The sequence below is a fragment of the Colius striatus genome, chromosome 1, assembly GCF_028858725.1.
Source record: "Colius striatus isolate bColStr4 chromosome 1, bColStr4.1.hap1, whole genome shotgun sequence".
Taxonomy (NCBI): domain Eukaryota; kingdom Metazoa; phylum Chordata; class Aves; order Coliiformes; family Coliidae; genus Colius; species Colius striatus.
This window is the reverse complement of record NC_084759.1, coordinates 13,439,840-13,452,864: the sequence shown is the minus strand read 5'-3', so window position 1 is coordinate 13,452,864 and position 13,025 is coordinate 13,439,840. Positions and strand designations below refer to the sequence as shown.

Genomic DNA, 13,025 nt, shown 5'->3' with positions numbered 1-13,025 from the left:
ACACCTTCAGTTCTTGCTCTTTGCTGGTCAAACAGTTCTTTCCCTTGCAATATCAACAGTGTGAGACTCTGCAGTTCAAGAAATGTTCCTGCACATAACAAGTATCCTTTGATGTGCAGCATTCTGTTGAAACTACTGAATGTATGTAGATGCCCATATGACGTCTGAGTCTTAAAATGTAGTGTTTTCTCCTACTTCTTAAAGAAATAAAAGTCAGATTCCCAAAGCAATCTATGAGCCAGTAGTATTTTTCCAAAAATAACGCAGAAAGTACAAAGCACATTGGAATAGTTTATGTGAAGCCATTGCTTCTATAAGCTTGCTCTCTATGATTTCTGATGTTAGTTGTCAAAACACAGAAATAATTCCAGAAAGTACTGTTTTTCTCTCTAAGAAGCCAGTCTGAAAATATTTCAAAGGAAAAATAACAAAAGCAACTATTTCATGATGATCAGGTTTTCAAAAAAGATGTCTTTTCTGAAAAGTGTGTTACAGAGCATAAACAAGCACATAACTGCACATTTATTTATGAATCAAAAACACACTAGTCCTACTGAAAGTCACAAAGACTACTTCTACACTAATTTATTCTTTCTATCTTTCAACACAAGTTTCTTCTCTGAGACTCTCATATAATACAAATTATACTGAGAGGTTTTTTTTTTTTTTTTCTCAAGTAGCAATTGTCTTACTGAGCTGAATGGGTTCTGCTACAAAGCCAGGATTTTGCACAAAACACCAGGCAGCAATTAGCTGGTGACAGCTTCTTGGTCAGAACTAACTTGGGCTAGACTGTAACTTGCTATATGCAGGCTGGCCAGTCAGCCCCTGTAAACATTTTCAGTGCCCTCTCATGCACCCTGACAAAGTAATTAAAAGAAAACAGAAGCAAGGAATGATCCATTTTCCAAACATTTTGTAAGGAAAAAAAAAAAAAAAGTTCTGCTTTCTTGGTGTAGAAGATATTTTGAGTTCCCTGAATGTAACTTAAAGCACTTCACAATGTCGTGATTTCTTTGCTACTGTAAAATGAATACTGTATCTGGAGACGAATTGAGGCAGAGCTTAATCCTGAAAAATTACAGTGAATGTTTGAAGGGTACAATGAAAAAACAGACACATGGAAGACTATACTGTTGTCACTGTGAGTAAAGCCTGTCTTGCCCTCAGCTGTCCAAACCTACTCAACCTGCGTGTAGCCAGTGCCTAGACCAGAGTTGTACTTTTCGGGGTAGTGAAGCGTGAGGACGGGGCACCTGTACAAAAGACAGGAAGAAAGGGATGAGAAGGCTGAGAGGCCAGGCAGTCGGGGGCGACCAGAAAGCGCAGACCTGAGGCACGGGGAGAGGGACAGGAGGGAAGGAGGATGCCAGCACGACGAGAGATGGGAGGGACGGGCCAGGACAGGCGGAGCTGAGGAGGAGTCGGTGGAAAAGCTCCTGGGAGAGCCCGAGACCGGCTGCCCTGTGGAGGTCGAGCGGAGCGGCGGGCAGCTGAGAAGGGGGAGGCGGCGGGAGAGGCAAGCTGGTCCTCTGCAGCAGCAGCACATCCCCTCGGTAAGGACATGGGCGGGCGGCGGGGAGGGGCGGGGAAGGCCGGGCAGGGTACGTGGGGCAGCTGGCCCGCCCGCCCGAGACGAGCGGCGACGGCGGGAAGCAGTTGAGGGAAAAGCGGAGCGCAGAGCGGGAGGGCTGCGAGCAGCAGCCCGCCCGCCGCCGGAGCCCGGCGCGGACTCCGCTCTCCCGCCCTTCGCTCCTCCCGCTTCTCGCACACGCTCCCGTTTCACCCCTCTAGGCTGCACCGCCCTCGGTTCCGTTTCATCCCCTCCCGGCGGCGGGGCCCGGGGCTGAGCCGCCCCCCGAAGGCAGCGCCATGTGAGAGGGACTCGCGTCGCCGCCTCAGCGGGTACGTCCAGGATGTGAAGAGCCGCCCGGGCGCCTGCACCCCGCCGCCGCCGCCCGTCCGCCCCCTCGGGTCGGAGCCTCACCGGTGCCCAGCCCTGCCCTGAGCCAGTATGACCGAGGTGAAGGCCAAGGAACCCAGAGCGCCTCCGCCCGCCAGAGACGGGGCGGTCCTGCTGCAGGGCCAGCCTGGCCGAGACCCCTTCCGCAGGGAAGCAGAGGCCATCGACATCTCCCTAGACGGGCTGCTCTACCCCAAGACCAGCGACGAGGAGGACGAGGACGAGGAGGAGGACGAAGAGGAGGAGGAAGAGCCGCAGCAGCAGCCGGGGGAGGAGGAGCAGGGCTCCCTTTCGTACCGACCGGGGAGCGGCTCCCTCACGGACAAGGACTCCCTGGACACCGTCCTGGACACCTTCCTGGCGCCCGCGGCTCATGCCAGCTCCGCTGTGGCAGCGGCGCCCTGGTCCTTCTTCGGGGCGGAGGCCGCGGAGGCGCCCGGCGCCCCGATGAGCCGCGGCCCCTCGCAGAAGGCGGGAGAAGCCGTCCCGGGGGCGCCGGGCCCCTCGCAGCCCCCGCCGAGGCCCGCCCCACACTGGCCGGCCGGCGACGTCCTGACCGCGGCCGCTAAAGCACGGCCGGCGGGAGTGGGGTGCGGCACGGAAGGTCCGGCCGTGGAGCCCAAGGGCGATGCCCTCGCGCTGGCGGCGCTGCCCGGCGGGGCGCGGCCGGAGGCGGGGGCGGCGGACCCGGGCCAGGAGTACCTGCACGTGCCGCTGCTGCCCCTCAACTCGGCCTACCTGGCCTCGCGCACGCGGCAGCTGCTGGACGTGGCCGAGTACGAGGGCGGCGGCGGCGCGGGGCCGCGCGCTTCGCCCTCCGCCCCGGACCTGGCGGGCTACGGCTACCCGCCGCCGGACGCCAAGGACGGGCCCTTCACCTACGGTGATTTCCAGCCCGCGCTGAAGATCAAGGAGGAGAGTCTCGGCCTCGCCGCCCCGTACCCGGGCGGCAGGGCCTCCTCCGCGGCGGGCTGCGTCGACTACCCGCCGCCCGTTCGGGCCGCGCAGGAGCCTTCGCTGGACTGCGTCCTCTACAAGACAGAGCCCACCCTCCTGGCCGGGGCCTACGGGCCGCCGGCGCCGCCCGACAGCCTGCCCTCCACCTCGTCCGCGCCGCCGGGCCTCTACCCGCCCCTGGGTCTCAACGGGCACCAGCCCCTGGGCTTCCCGGCGGCCGTGCTGAAGGAGGGTTTGCCCCAGCTCTGCCCGCCCTACCTCGGCTACGTTCGGTAAGGGGGGCGGGGGTCGTCGGGCCCCTAGCTGTGGGGACGGGCTGCGGGGTCCGGCTGCCGGCGGTAGAGCTTCGCGCCTTGCCAGGGACGGCGGCTCAGCCGCGGGGTACGGGTTGGTGCTCTGGGAACGTGCCGACACTAAGGTGCGCGAAGTTTTGCTCTTCGAAGACCCATTGGAGTTTTCAGGCAGTTTCTACAGCCACGTTTGCGTTTTCTGCATGGTCTGTGCCCGCATGGGTGTCCCAGGTCCGTGTGAGACCGGCACAGTGCTAACTTTGCCGCTGGCAGCTCTCGGGTTTTTTTTTTGGCAGGATAACGGGAGAAGTTGAGTTTTTATCGGTGCGATGGCTCAGTGCCATCTGTTGTCCGAGCAACTGATGGGCTCCAGAGAGAGGAAGCAGAGTGTTCTCCAGACTGTCCTCTCTGATAGTGAGACAACATTCCTCAGAACCTAAACATTATTCAAATAAACCCCAGTTAATGTCAAAGCAGTCGTGTATTGATTTGTTAGAATGAAATGACTGCTTTGCTAAGATACTGTGCATGATCTAGATGTTTATGCAAAACTATGCATATGCAATGCCACAGTTTCAATAGCAATCTTCAACAGAAATTTCATAAACATAGTAATGAAATAGGTTAGTCTGTTTCTTTTCTTGAAGACACATTTGAAAGTACTTTTCACTTTCCTCAGTCTGCCCACCGTAGTTAGTTATTGATGAGAACGCTGCAGTTGAATGGGAAGTGAGAAGTTAAAGACTTTTATAGCTGAGATAAAGCTTAGTGCACGGGGCTTTTGAAACTCAATTGACTTCTATTTGATTCTGCCTCTGTACCATTCCATGTACAGGAAAGAAGAGCATCAGTGAGTATGATTTCACTAATGCAAATTGTTAATGTGAGAAAGATGAACATTTTAACAAAGAGGTTTTACATTGTACCTTTTTTAGCTAAAACAAAACACAATTAAGCTTTTTGGCCACCAGTTTCCTGTTTAAAGATGTTTAAAGCCAGATGTTACAAGTGTGCCTTTTGTCCTAGTAGACACAAACCCTTAATCAGCAAGGCAGTCATACTTTTTTTTCCTTGTCCTTCTGTAGCTTGATTACAAATTTGAAAATGAAGTTTTTAATGAATACAGGTAAGTAGTTAACTGTTGCAAAACTAGATATTTAATTTCTCTTAATTCATTCTCTTTTGAAGACCAGATACAGAAACCAGCCAAAGTTCTCAATACAGTTTTGATTCGCTACCCCAGAAGATTTGTCTAATTTGCGGTGATGAGGCTTCTGGTTGCCACTACGGAGTACTTACCTGTGGAAGTTGTAAAGTCTTCTTTAAAAGGGCAATGGAAGGTACTATATGATGCCATTATGCCTAATTGTCTGAATTAAGTCTTTCTAGGTACTGCTAAGGACATACTGTTTATTTATTGTTGAACTTTAAAAATATTATCACTGTAGTCAAGTTTTTTGTTTTAGTGACCATCTAAACATTAGAGTGAATACTGGCTAAATTATTTCTTAATTGATTTTCCTAGTATTAATTATTTTACTTTAATTACTTGCTATTTATTGTTTATGGGTTAGTCTTTCTGAGTAGACAGAGTTTCATAAAAGTTTTGTGTGTGGCACAATTTGATTTACAAATTGTAAATGGTATTCAAAAGAAATTTGTGTGGATATGAACTAATAATATGCAGGTATGAATTTACTTTGGCTTAATTTTCTTATTGAACTTTTTTTGCTTGCAGGATGCAGAATTTAACTTCCTGAGTATTATGGAAGTATTTCAAGTTTCACTGAACTATGTCAAGTGATAATAATATTAATAATAATAATATAATAATAAATGGGTTTGACTTTCGTTTCAATTAGGTGGTAAATTGCAAAGTCAAGCTGCAGATTTAATAAATCAGTAGCAATGCTTCAGTTTGTTTTTTCTTTTAGGATCATATTGTATGCTTTTCCCACTGAGATTTTAAATATGAGCACAAGAGCAGATTGCTTCGTATAGTTTAACTGGAATCCTTCTGCATTTAGTTTAACTAAAATCCTTCTGCATTTCATAGAATCATAGAATGGTAGGAGTTGGAAGGGACCTTTAGAGATCATCCAGTCCAACCCACCTGCAGAAGCAGGTTCACTTAGATCAGGTCGCATGCTTTTTTCTTTTTTTCTGATTTATCTGATCCTGTCAGAACTAGCATATTAAACTTTCTGCTCCATATACTTAATAAAACCCGTGTTACATTTTATAGGATTCCTTAAAGTGATAAAAAAAACGCATCATGTATTTTCTTGCTGTGATAGTTTATTCAACTTTATTGAGTTTGTTGCTCTTCAGATGAAAAGGGTAACAGTGGAATATCAAAAGCTTAGTAAAATAATGCAGTTAGAATTTTTGCCTTAGTGTGCTGTTACTTTCCACTTTAAGCATATGCTCATGTTCTTCGTTTAACATACTAGATACCTGCAAAGTGGTAGTGGTAGATGTATGTTTGAGCTAGTGCTACATTTTCTCTAATACATTTAAAGGGAGTCATGAGAAAGCCATTAGAAACAAACATGTTAGACTGCAAAGAAAACACTTGGCTTTTAATTCACTTACAGGAATACATTTAAGTTTCACTGACTTATGCTAAATGATGTCTGGGTTTGACTTCACAATTTTTGCTATATTTGTTTCAGAAAATGAGACGTATACTTTTTTTAAAAAAAACAGGGAACTGCAGTTTTGAGAATGAGTGTGGTGTAATTCAGGAGTGTCATATTTAAATTGTTTTATTATTTACTTTCCAGCTCTGCAATCATATTTATTTTTTTTTATTTGAGTTTGATTCTTTCACTTTTGAATTTCATCTCTTTCCTAAACTAGTTTCCAATTATTTGTGCACCAGGTGAACCTGCTCAAAAACGTATGTTATTACTGCTCAGCATAAATATTTTAATGATAAATGTTAAGAAGGCATATTTTGGTACTAAATCGGTACTAGGAACATTATAAAGTAATTTTCACTAAATAATTATTAACTTATTAAAAAGTCTGTGTTTGCAGACTCTTTCCAGATTTAGAGTGTAGAGGTTCAGAGAAATAAGAGATCAACACAGTTGCACAACAACAACAACAACAACAAAAAGCTTGTGGTTTTAAATAGCAACCTCATACATTCAATTTTCAAATGATTCCAAAGACAGTGTGATGAGGAAGTGTGTTTGGCTTTTGTGGTACGAATGTTGAAAGAATGAACAACTACCTCACACACCTGACTATAATAAGAAAAAGTAGAGGTTATTGAGTCTTATGAGAAGGAATCACCAAGAGGAGCAAACACAGTTCCTTCTTGTTCTGTAGAAAGTGCAAGTCTCTGAAGAGTTCCTTAAAGTGATGAACTTCTTACTTTAGTGGAAGTGTAGTGGAAGTAATTAGTAGCATTGAAATAATCCAGTTTATGGTTAGAGATTTGATTTTGTTTAGACTGAAAGTACTTTTCCGTTTATTTTTTATCAGAAATAAAGGTGACAAATTACTGTTCTGTGTGAAGAAACAGAATATTTTTTATTTCAAATGCAATAGAACACATTCATCCCGGGAACTGTAGAAATTTGAGACTTTTTTTAATATGCAAATGTCCCCCCTCATTATCTTTTTAAGTGCAAAGCCATTATTTACCTTTTAAATTTTTAGAGCTACTATAGACGAGGATGTTTTTAAAACAATAATTTATGCAAATAAAATGTTAAACTTTATCAGTGCAGATTCATGATTAAAACTCTAATTTTTATATACTTTCCATAAAGTACTGGCCACTATGAGAAATTAAAACATGATTGGAAATAGATGGCTTTTGCTACTTCCTGGATTTTCTGTATTTTGAGATCCTTTTCGTATGTTGCAAAGTTTCCAAGTGCATATATAACAAGATACATAACATAATAGTATTGAATTTCATGGAAAATGCCTATTTTCTGTTTCAGTTATGTCTGTCATCTCAGATAAGTTGTCTGTTTCAAATCTAATAGCCTACGTGTTTTTATTTTCACAGAAATCATCCTGTTCATACATGCACCATTTATTTTGGTTCATGGAAAACACTGTATTAGTTAAAAGCGTCCTTTAGGATAAAATGGATCATTGCCTTATGCAGAAAACTAAATTTTCCATCTCTGATATTTTTGAAATAAAACCAGCATTTGTTTTAAATTCTTAGACTGAGAATTATACATTTCAAACTGTATAGCTGAACCTGGAAATGTTTCTGTACTAAGTATGATTTAATCAAGTTCTCTTTTCCCTGTATATAAACGCCTGATTCTCTTTTTTTTTCTTTATTTATATATGTCCTTTGTTTATAGAATTGCCATCTATTGAAAAGTAGTTACTCAAACCTAAAGACTTTGAAGCTGACATAAGTGCATTATATTACAGCAGATGGGTCAGAAGTTAACTCTTGGTTCATTTAAATAGCTGGGACCCTATTGCAAAAAAATGATCAATGACTTGTAGAATATTTTTCTATTTTTAATATGTGCTTCAAGCTCAGTTCAACAGCTCTGTGCAGATAATAGCATCAGGGAACATAAACTAAACTGTGTTTAGTAGATAACATTTAACTGAAAAATTATGACCTTTTCCTGAGTCCTGAATTTGGTAAACTGTACCTTACAGCAAGTAGAATTTCCACAAAGATTTTCACTGTCTGTATATGGAGAGGTACCATGGAGGAATTAAAGATGACCCATGTCTACACAGTAAGAAGGCTGACCATGACTTCAACCAAACTATCTGATAAAGTTTATCTGATTTGTGTTATGTACGGGCAGTTTTGTGATAAGTGTGATTCACTATGTAAGCAGTAAGATACTATGCATAAGGGAAATCACTGGTCTAAACAGTTGTGCTTTTCCATAGCTTAAGAATGTAAAATGGCACAGCATGCCAAATATGCCAAACACTAACAGAAAATTCTCTTTGAAAACAGAGTGAAATGCAATACTGTAGAGACCCTTTCAACTCTAGAATAGATGAGGCAGATGTTTCTTTTTCTCTATACTCTGCAGGGATTTCTAATTTTTATTCCAATTTTCCAGGCTGGATATTAGGATCAGAATTTGGCACAGCATGTACTGTAAACCTGACAGGGCTGAAAGTTTCATGAAGTAGAAAACATACAAACATACAAAGCATACATATGGCAAGTTGAGAGGTGATGCTTTCCCCTTAATGTGAGAGATTTAGTATTATTGAAGGCTGTCTATGACGAAATTATGTTAATGTACAGTAAGCTGCACACAAGTTAGTTCATTGAGAGTCCTAAAATTCAGGTGGGAAATGTCACTTTTGTGAGAACAAAGAATTTGCATAATAAGAAGAGAAAGAATATCTGTACTGATGCAGAATTTGCATGCCTTCATCATACTTCTGACTTCAAAAGCATTTGTTATTCAGTCATTTGACAAACATTAATTTAATGAATTGATTTGTATGAGTCACAACGTCTGAATGAGCTAAGATTGCATTCATTCTGGTGCTTTGGCTATTGTGCTTATTCTAGACTTCCTACTGTGCTCATTGGGACTTATTACTAGTTTTAGTTGTTACATGGCTTAGAATATAATCAGCTGCAGAAATGTGAATTACTAAAATTTCAGGCTTGACTTAGGATTTTAGAAATGATATTGAATATTATGTTAAACGTCATTTCAGATGGAAGAGAAGCTATTTCCGGTAGTGTAAAACTGCATGCTTTAAAGAGCATCAGCAACTGATTGCTCAGGGTTGCTGCTCTTCCGTCTGTTCTAACTTCACTTGTGCACAATGTGAATAACCTGAGCTGCTCATCTTAAGTTCACTTTACAGTGAAAGGAGGGAAACAAGAACATTCAGGAAGTGATTCACTGACTTATTTTAAATATCTGTTTGAGGTGCATATAACAGTAATTTTAACAGTAGCTGTTTCTCAGCACTGAGTATAAAGTAATGTCAGGTGAGGATGTACGCTGTCTGTATTTGGTGATTTGAATCCCACCCATATCACCAAAGCAGCTAATACATATCTGTAGTATATAAAAGAAATATAATAAGTATCTAAAATGCTTCTTTCATGTGACTTATTTTTGAGTATTATCTATAGAAAGTATTCTATATAATTTTTAATATATATAATGCATTTTAAAGTATTAAAATACTCATAAATTAGATAACATAAGTATATAACGTGTATTTGCAGACAAACTATTATCTGCTAAAAATATGTTACGGTTTGTCAGTGTCTCTGTAAGCTGTGTATCTATGCCACAGTACTGATGATATACTAGTAAGAGGGGGTTTTTAGAAATTACCAAATGGAAAGACTTAAGAAATGGTATGTTCCAGTCTGCCCTTATATGTAGTGATACATGGCCGCTCTTCAGAAGTTTCCAGCCTTTAAGTAGGTATACCTACTCAGCTCCTGCAGTTTCACAAGTGGCTGTTGCCTAATATCAATTAATATCTGAGCACATTTTGACAGCCTGGAATCTTTTGAAGTTAAAATATGGAGTTACATGCAGACATTGAGATCCAGGAGAATATCGCCCTATCCTTGTCCTATTGTTATAAAACCATCTTCTCTTATCCTCAAGGACAACATTTTATGTGAGTTTTGTTTCACCAAGCTGTAGGCATTTACAATGTGGACATCCATATTTGAACTAATCACTTTAAATATCCTTTGGATAACAATGGCCTATTAAAGAACCAAAATTTAGCAACTAAAGATACATTGCATCCTAAAGTGCCTGTTTTTCTCTCATATCCAAGAAGGGAATGTATGCTACTTGTTTTGGTGATTGTCTGTACTTTAGAATATAATCAATTAAATGAACATGGTTTTTAGGTTTTTTCAGCAGTTTATTGACTGATGGGTGTTTTGATCGATGGGCAGCAAATCTGATTTCTTGCACATAGCCTTTTGCTGCTATTATTATTTCTGTTTTTTCTTTCTTTATAACTCTTGGGGTGAGTGACCCTGTCCCACAGGTTCAGTTGTTGGACAAAGCAAATAATAAGAGGAAAATGTGTATTAAAAAAATTATCATGGCAATGTGCAGTGATACTTTCACTAATGTCAGTGACTGAAATATAATGTTTCTTATGGTGGCAGAAGAATATAGCACTCAGGTATCAGAATAAGAAAAAGTGATATATAGTGATGTATACCTCTGAAATAGTTGTACTATTTTAAAAATAACTTTTGTCTTCAAATCCTGGGTTCTGTATTTATAAGGCATAGACCCTTTACTGTCAAAAAACCTGACAGTTCCATCATTTTACATGTTCATACCACTGATGTAGTTAGTTACTTGAAAATTATGACCAAGGAGCAATTCTGACACAGTGCTGTAAAAACAGTTGGAAATACTGACTTGTAGAATCCAACATCTCCTTCTGAAAGATATTAGCTGTGGAAAATGTTTACTGTTGTCAGTTCCCATATTTATGATTGAAGACTTTGTGACTTTCAAGATGTTACGGTGGTAAAGCAACTAAAAATCAATATGAAGCGATAATCCTGATTTTGCAGTTCATGATCATTTCTGTCAAATAGTACTTAGTTTTGCTTCATTTTGTTTTTCTGGGATTTTATTTTTGTTATTGTTGGAAATGATGGACCAGGAAGGGAAATTAAATGGGTTAAAACCCAAGATTGTGACTTTTAGCTCTATCCAGACATGACTGAAAACAAGATCCTACATATAGTTGTTCTGTTTTGTAGATAAAAAAACCCCGTGTGCTCAGGTTGTTGGCTGGAGAAGTGATTTTGGAAGGAAAAAGACAGTGGCATTGCAGAATTCACAGCAAAAGGCAGGAAAATTTGAGATCAGGATACAAGAGGAGGAAAGAGTCAGTCAAGGACATTGCAAACACTGAAAGTGATTTATTGAAGGGGAGAGCAATACAAGATCTATGGCGGTTTTGAAGGGGTGTTTCCCTTCTAGAGAAACCAATTGTGCTTGGTTCATTTAGCAAAAAATCCCGACAGAGGACTGTAAGATTACATACTTAAAACCAAATGGATGAAACCCAAAAGTTTGTTTTAAGTAGAATTCATGAAAAATAACTTGTAAATCTGTTCACTAAAGCAAAATACACCATGAAAAAGACTAGGTTTCACTTAAGAATTAAGATTTTTATGGTTTTATATTATTTCTGAATAAAATATTTTTACTCAACCCTCTTTTTCATCACATGTAGTTAAGGCAGAGGAGTGGAAGACTAGTTTCCCAAACATGAAGGAGTTACTGGTACCTGTTATAATCACAAATCCCATCACCGAGTACATAGACGAGGTAAGGCAGGATATGAGATCTATATTCATCTTCTCCAATGCCTGAAGGGAGTCAGACACACCTTTCTCTCCTTTATCCCTGACCACCAGGCTATCTTGAGATGCAGTCATTCTGTATTGTTTTCACTTTGAACTGCATTATGTAGAAAGGAATTCCCTGTTATTTCAGCTAGAAGAAGATTCCAGGATGGAACAAACTCAAAGGTTTCTTTGCTGTTCACTCTTTGCCCACTTTGGTCCATTGAATCCTAAATTCTTTGCTGTGAAGCAAATTTGCATCAGTAGCAGGTCTTTATTGCAGTATGGACTGCAGAATAGTAGTTAGGACATCTGCCTAGGAGTTACAGAATCATAGAATCGTTTCTGCTGGAAGAGACCTTTAAGATCATTGAGTCCAGCCTTTGTCCCAGCCCTATCAACCACTAAACCATTTCCACAAGTACTAGTCTTTTCCCTAAGTTGGAGAAGGAGAATTTAATTTCCATGGGTAAAGTGGGGAGATTAAAAGCAAGTCCCGCACTAACTATTGGGCTTTTTGTAAGATTATGCATGGTAAGGTGAGGGGGGGATGTGTTTTTTGTTGAGTTATTAGAGTCTTAATTCCCACTTCAGGGACTTTTTTTGTTTTAGAGAAAATCTTAGCACGGTAACTAAATTGGTATTAAATAATTAAGAAACATTACTTGAAGTGTGTGGAATCTTGGAGATTGCAATGGACTGTGATGGCATACAGGGACATGAAGGCTGCATTTTCAGTGCTACAAACTGTATAGTATAGGTTCTCAGTACTCCAAGACCAAAGCTCATAAACCCACAAAGTGAGGGGTAAATGCAACCCACATTTGCTATTTTGCATGTTGAAGCAATTCTATGCTTCAAGTAGCATAGGTCAAGAGCAAAGGTCAGACCAAGTATGAAGTAATCCTTATCCTGCTATATTGTCTTAGCTTGCAGAAGTCAAAGTTTTACTTAAAAAGCTGCACCTGCAGATTATATTTAGTATAGGTGTACAGGTGAACCTGTTCTCCATTTTGTTTATTATGAATATGTGTTTATTATCAACTTCCACGGGAATCCCTGACAAGGAGTTCCAAATTTAGTTATGTTAAAAGAGTCATTCCATTGAGGTTTTAAATCTATTTGTTTAAATAGCACTTTTGAAAAAGAAGTAAAGCATATTGGTGGTAAATTATTGAGCAAAACCTGGAGGCCAGTGCTCAAGAAACAGAAAACCAACACTGGGAGACATTTGGCAATAGAATAATTTACAGAGAGATGCAAGAGATATTTGCAGTTTTTAGACAGAAAACTAAAACTAGACTAGGTAAAAGACTGTGACATGTTTTGCAAAGAACAGTCCTCCAGTGGAGTGGGATAGGATGATTTTATATGAAGGCATTGCTGGTTAAGAGTGACACAGAAAGGCAGAACCACATACGGGGGAGAGAAGAAAAAAAAGAAAAAGTCCTTTTATTTGCAGACAGGAAGAACTGAGAGTTTG

General features: G+C 41.1%; 1 protein-coding gene across 1 annotated transcript in view; it reads left to right on the top strand.

Moving 5' to 3' along the window:
- The first annotated feature begins 1,881 nt into the window (after nt 1–1,881).
- PGR (progesterone receptor) overlaps nt 1,882–13,025 on the top strand; it is a 34,752-nt gene continuing 23,608 nt past the window's right edge. The window contains exons 1-2 of the mRNA XM_062020387.1: nt 1,882–3,192; nt 4,399–4,550. Of these exons, the coding sequence (XP_061876371.1) occupies nt 2,015–3,192; nt 4,399–4,550 (1,330 nt within the window). The 5' untranslated portion in view covers nt 1,882–2,014. The remainder of the gene's footprint in view (nt 3,193–4,398; nt 4,551–13,025) is intronic.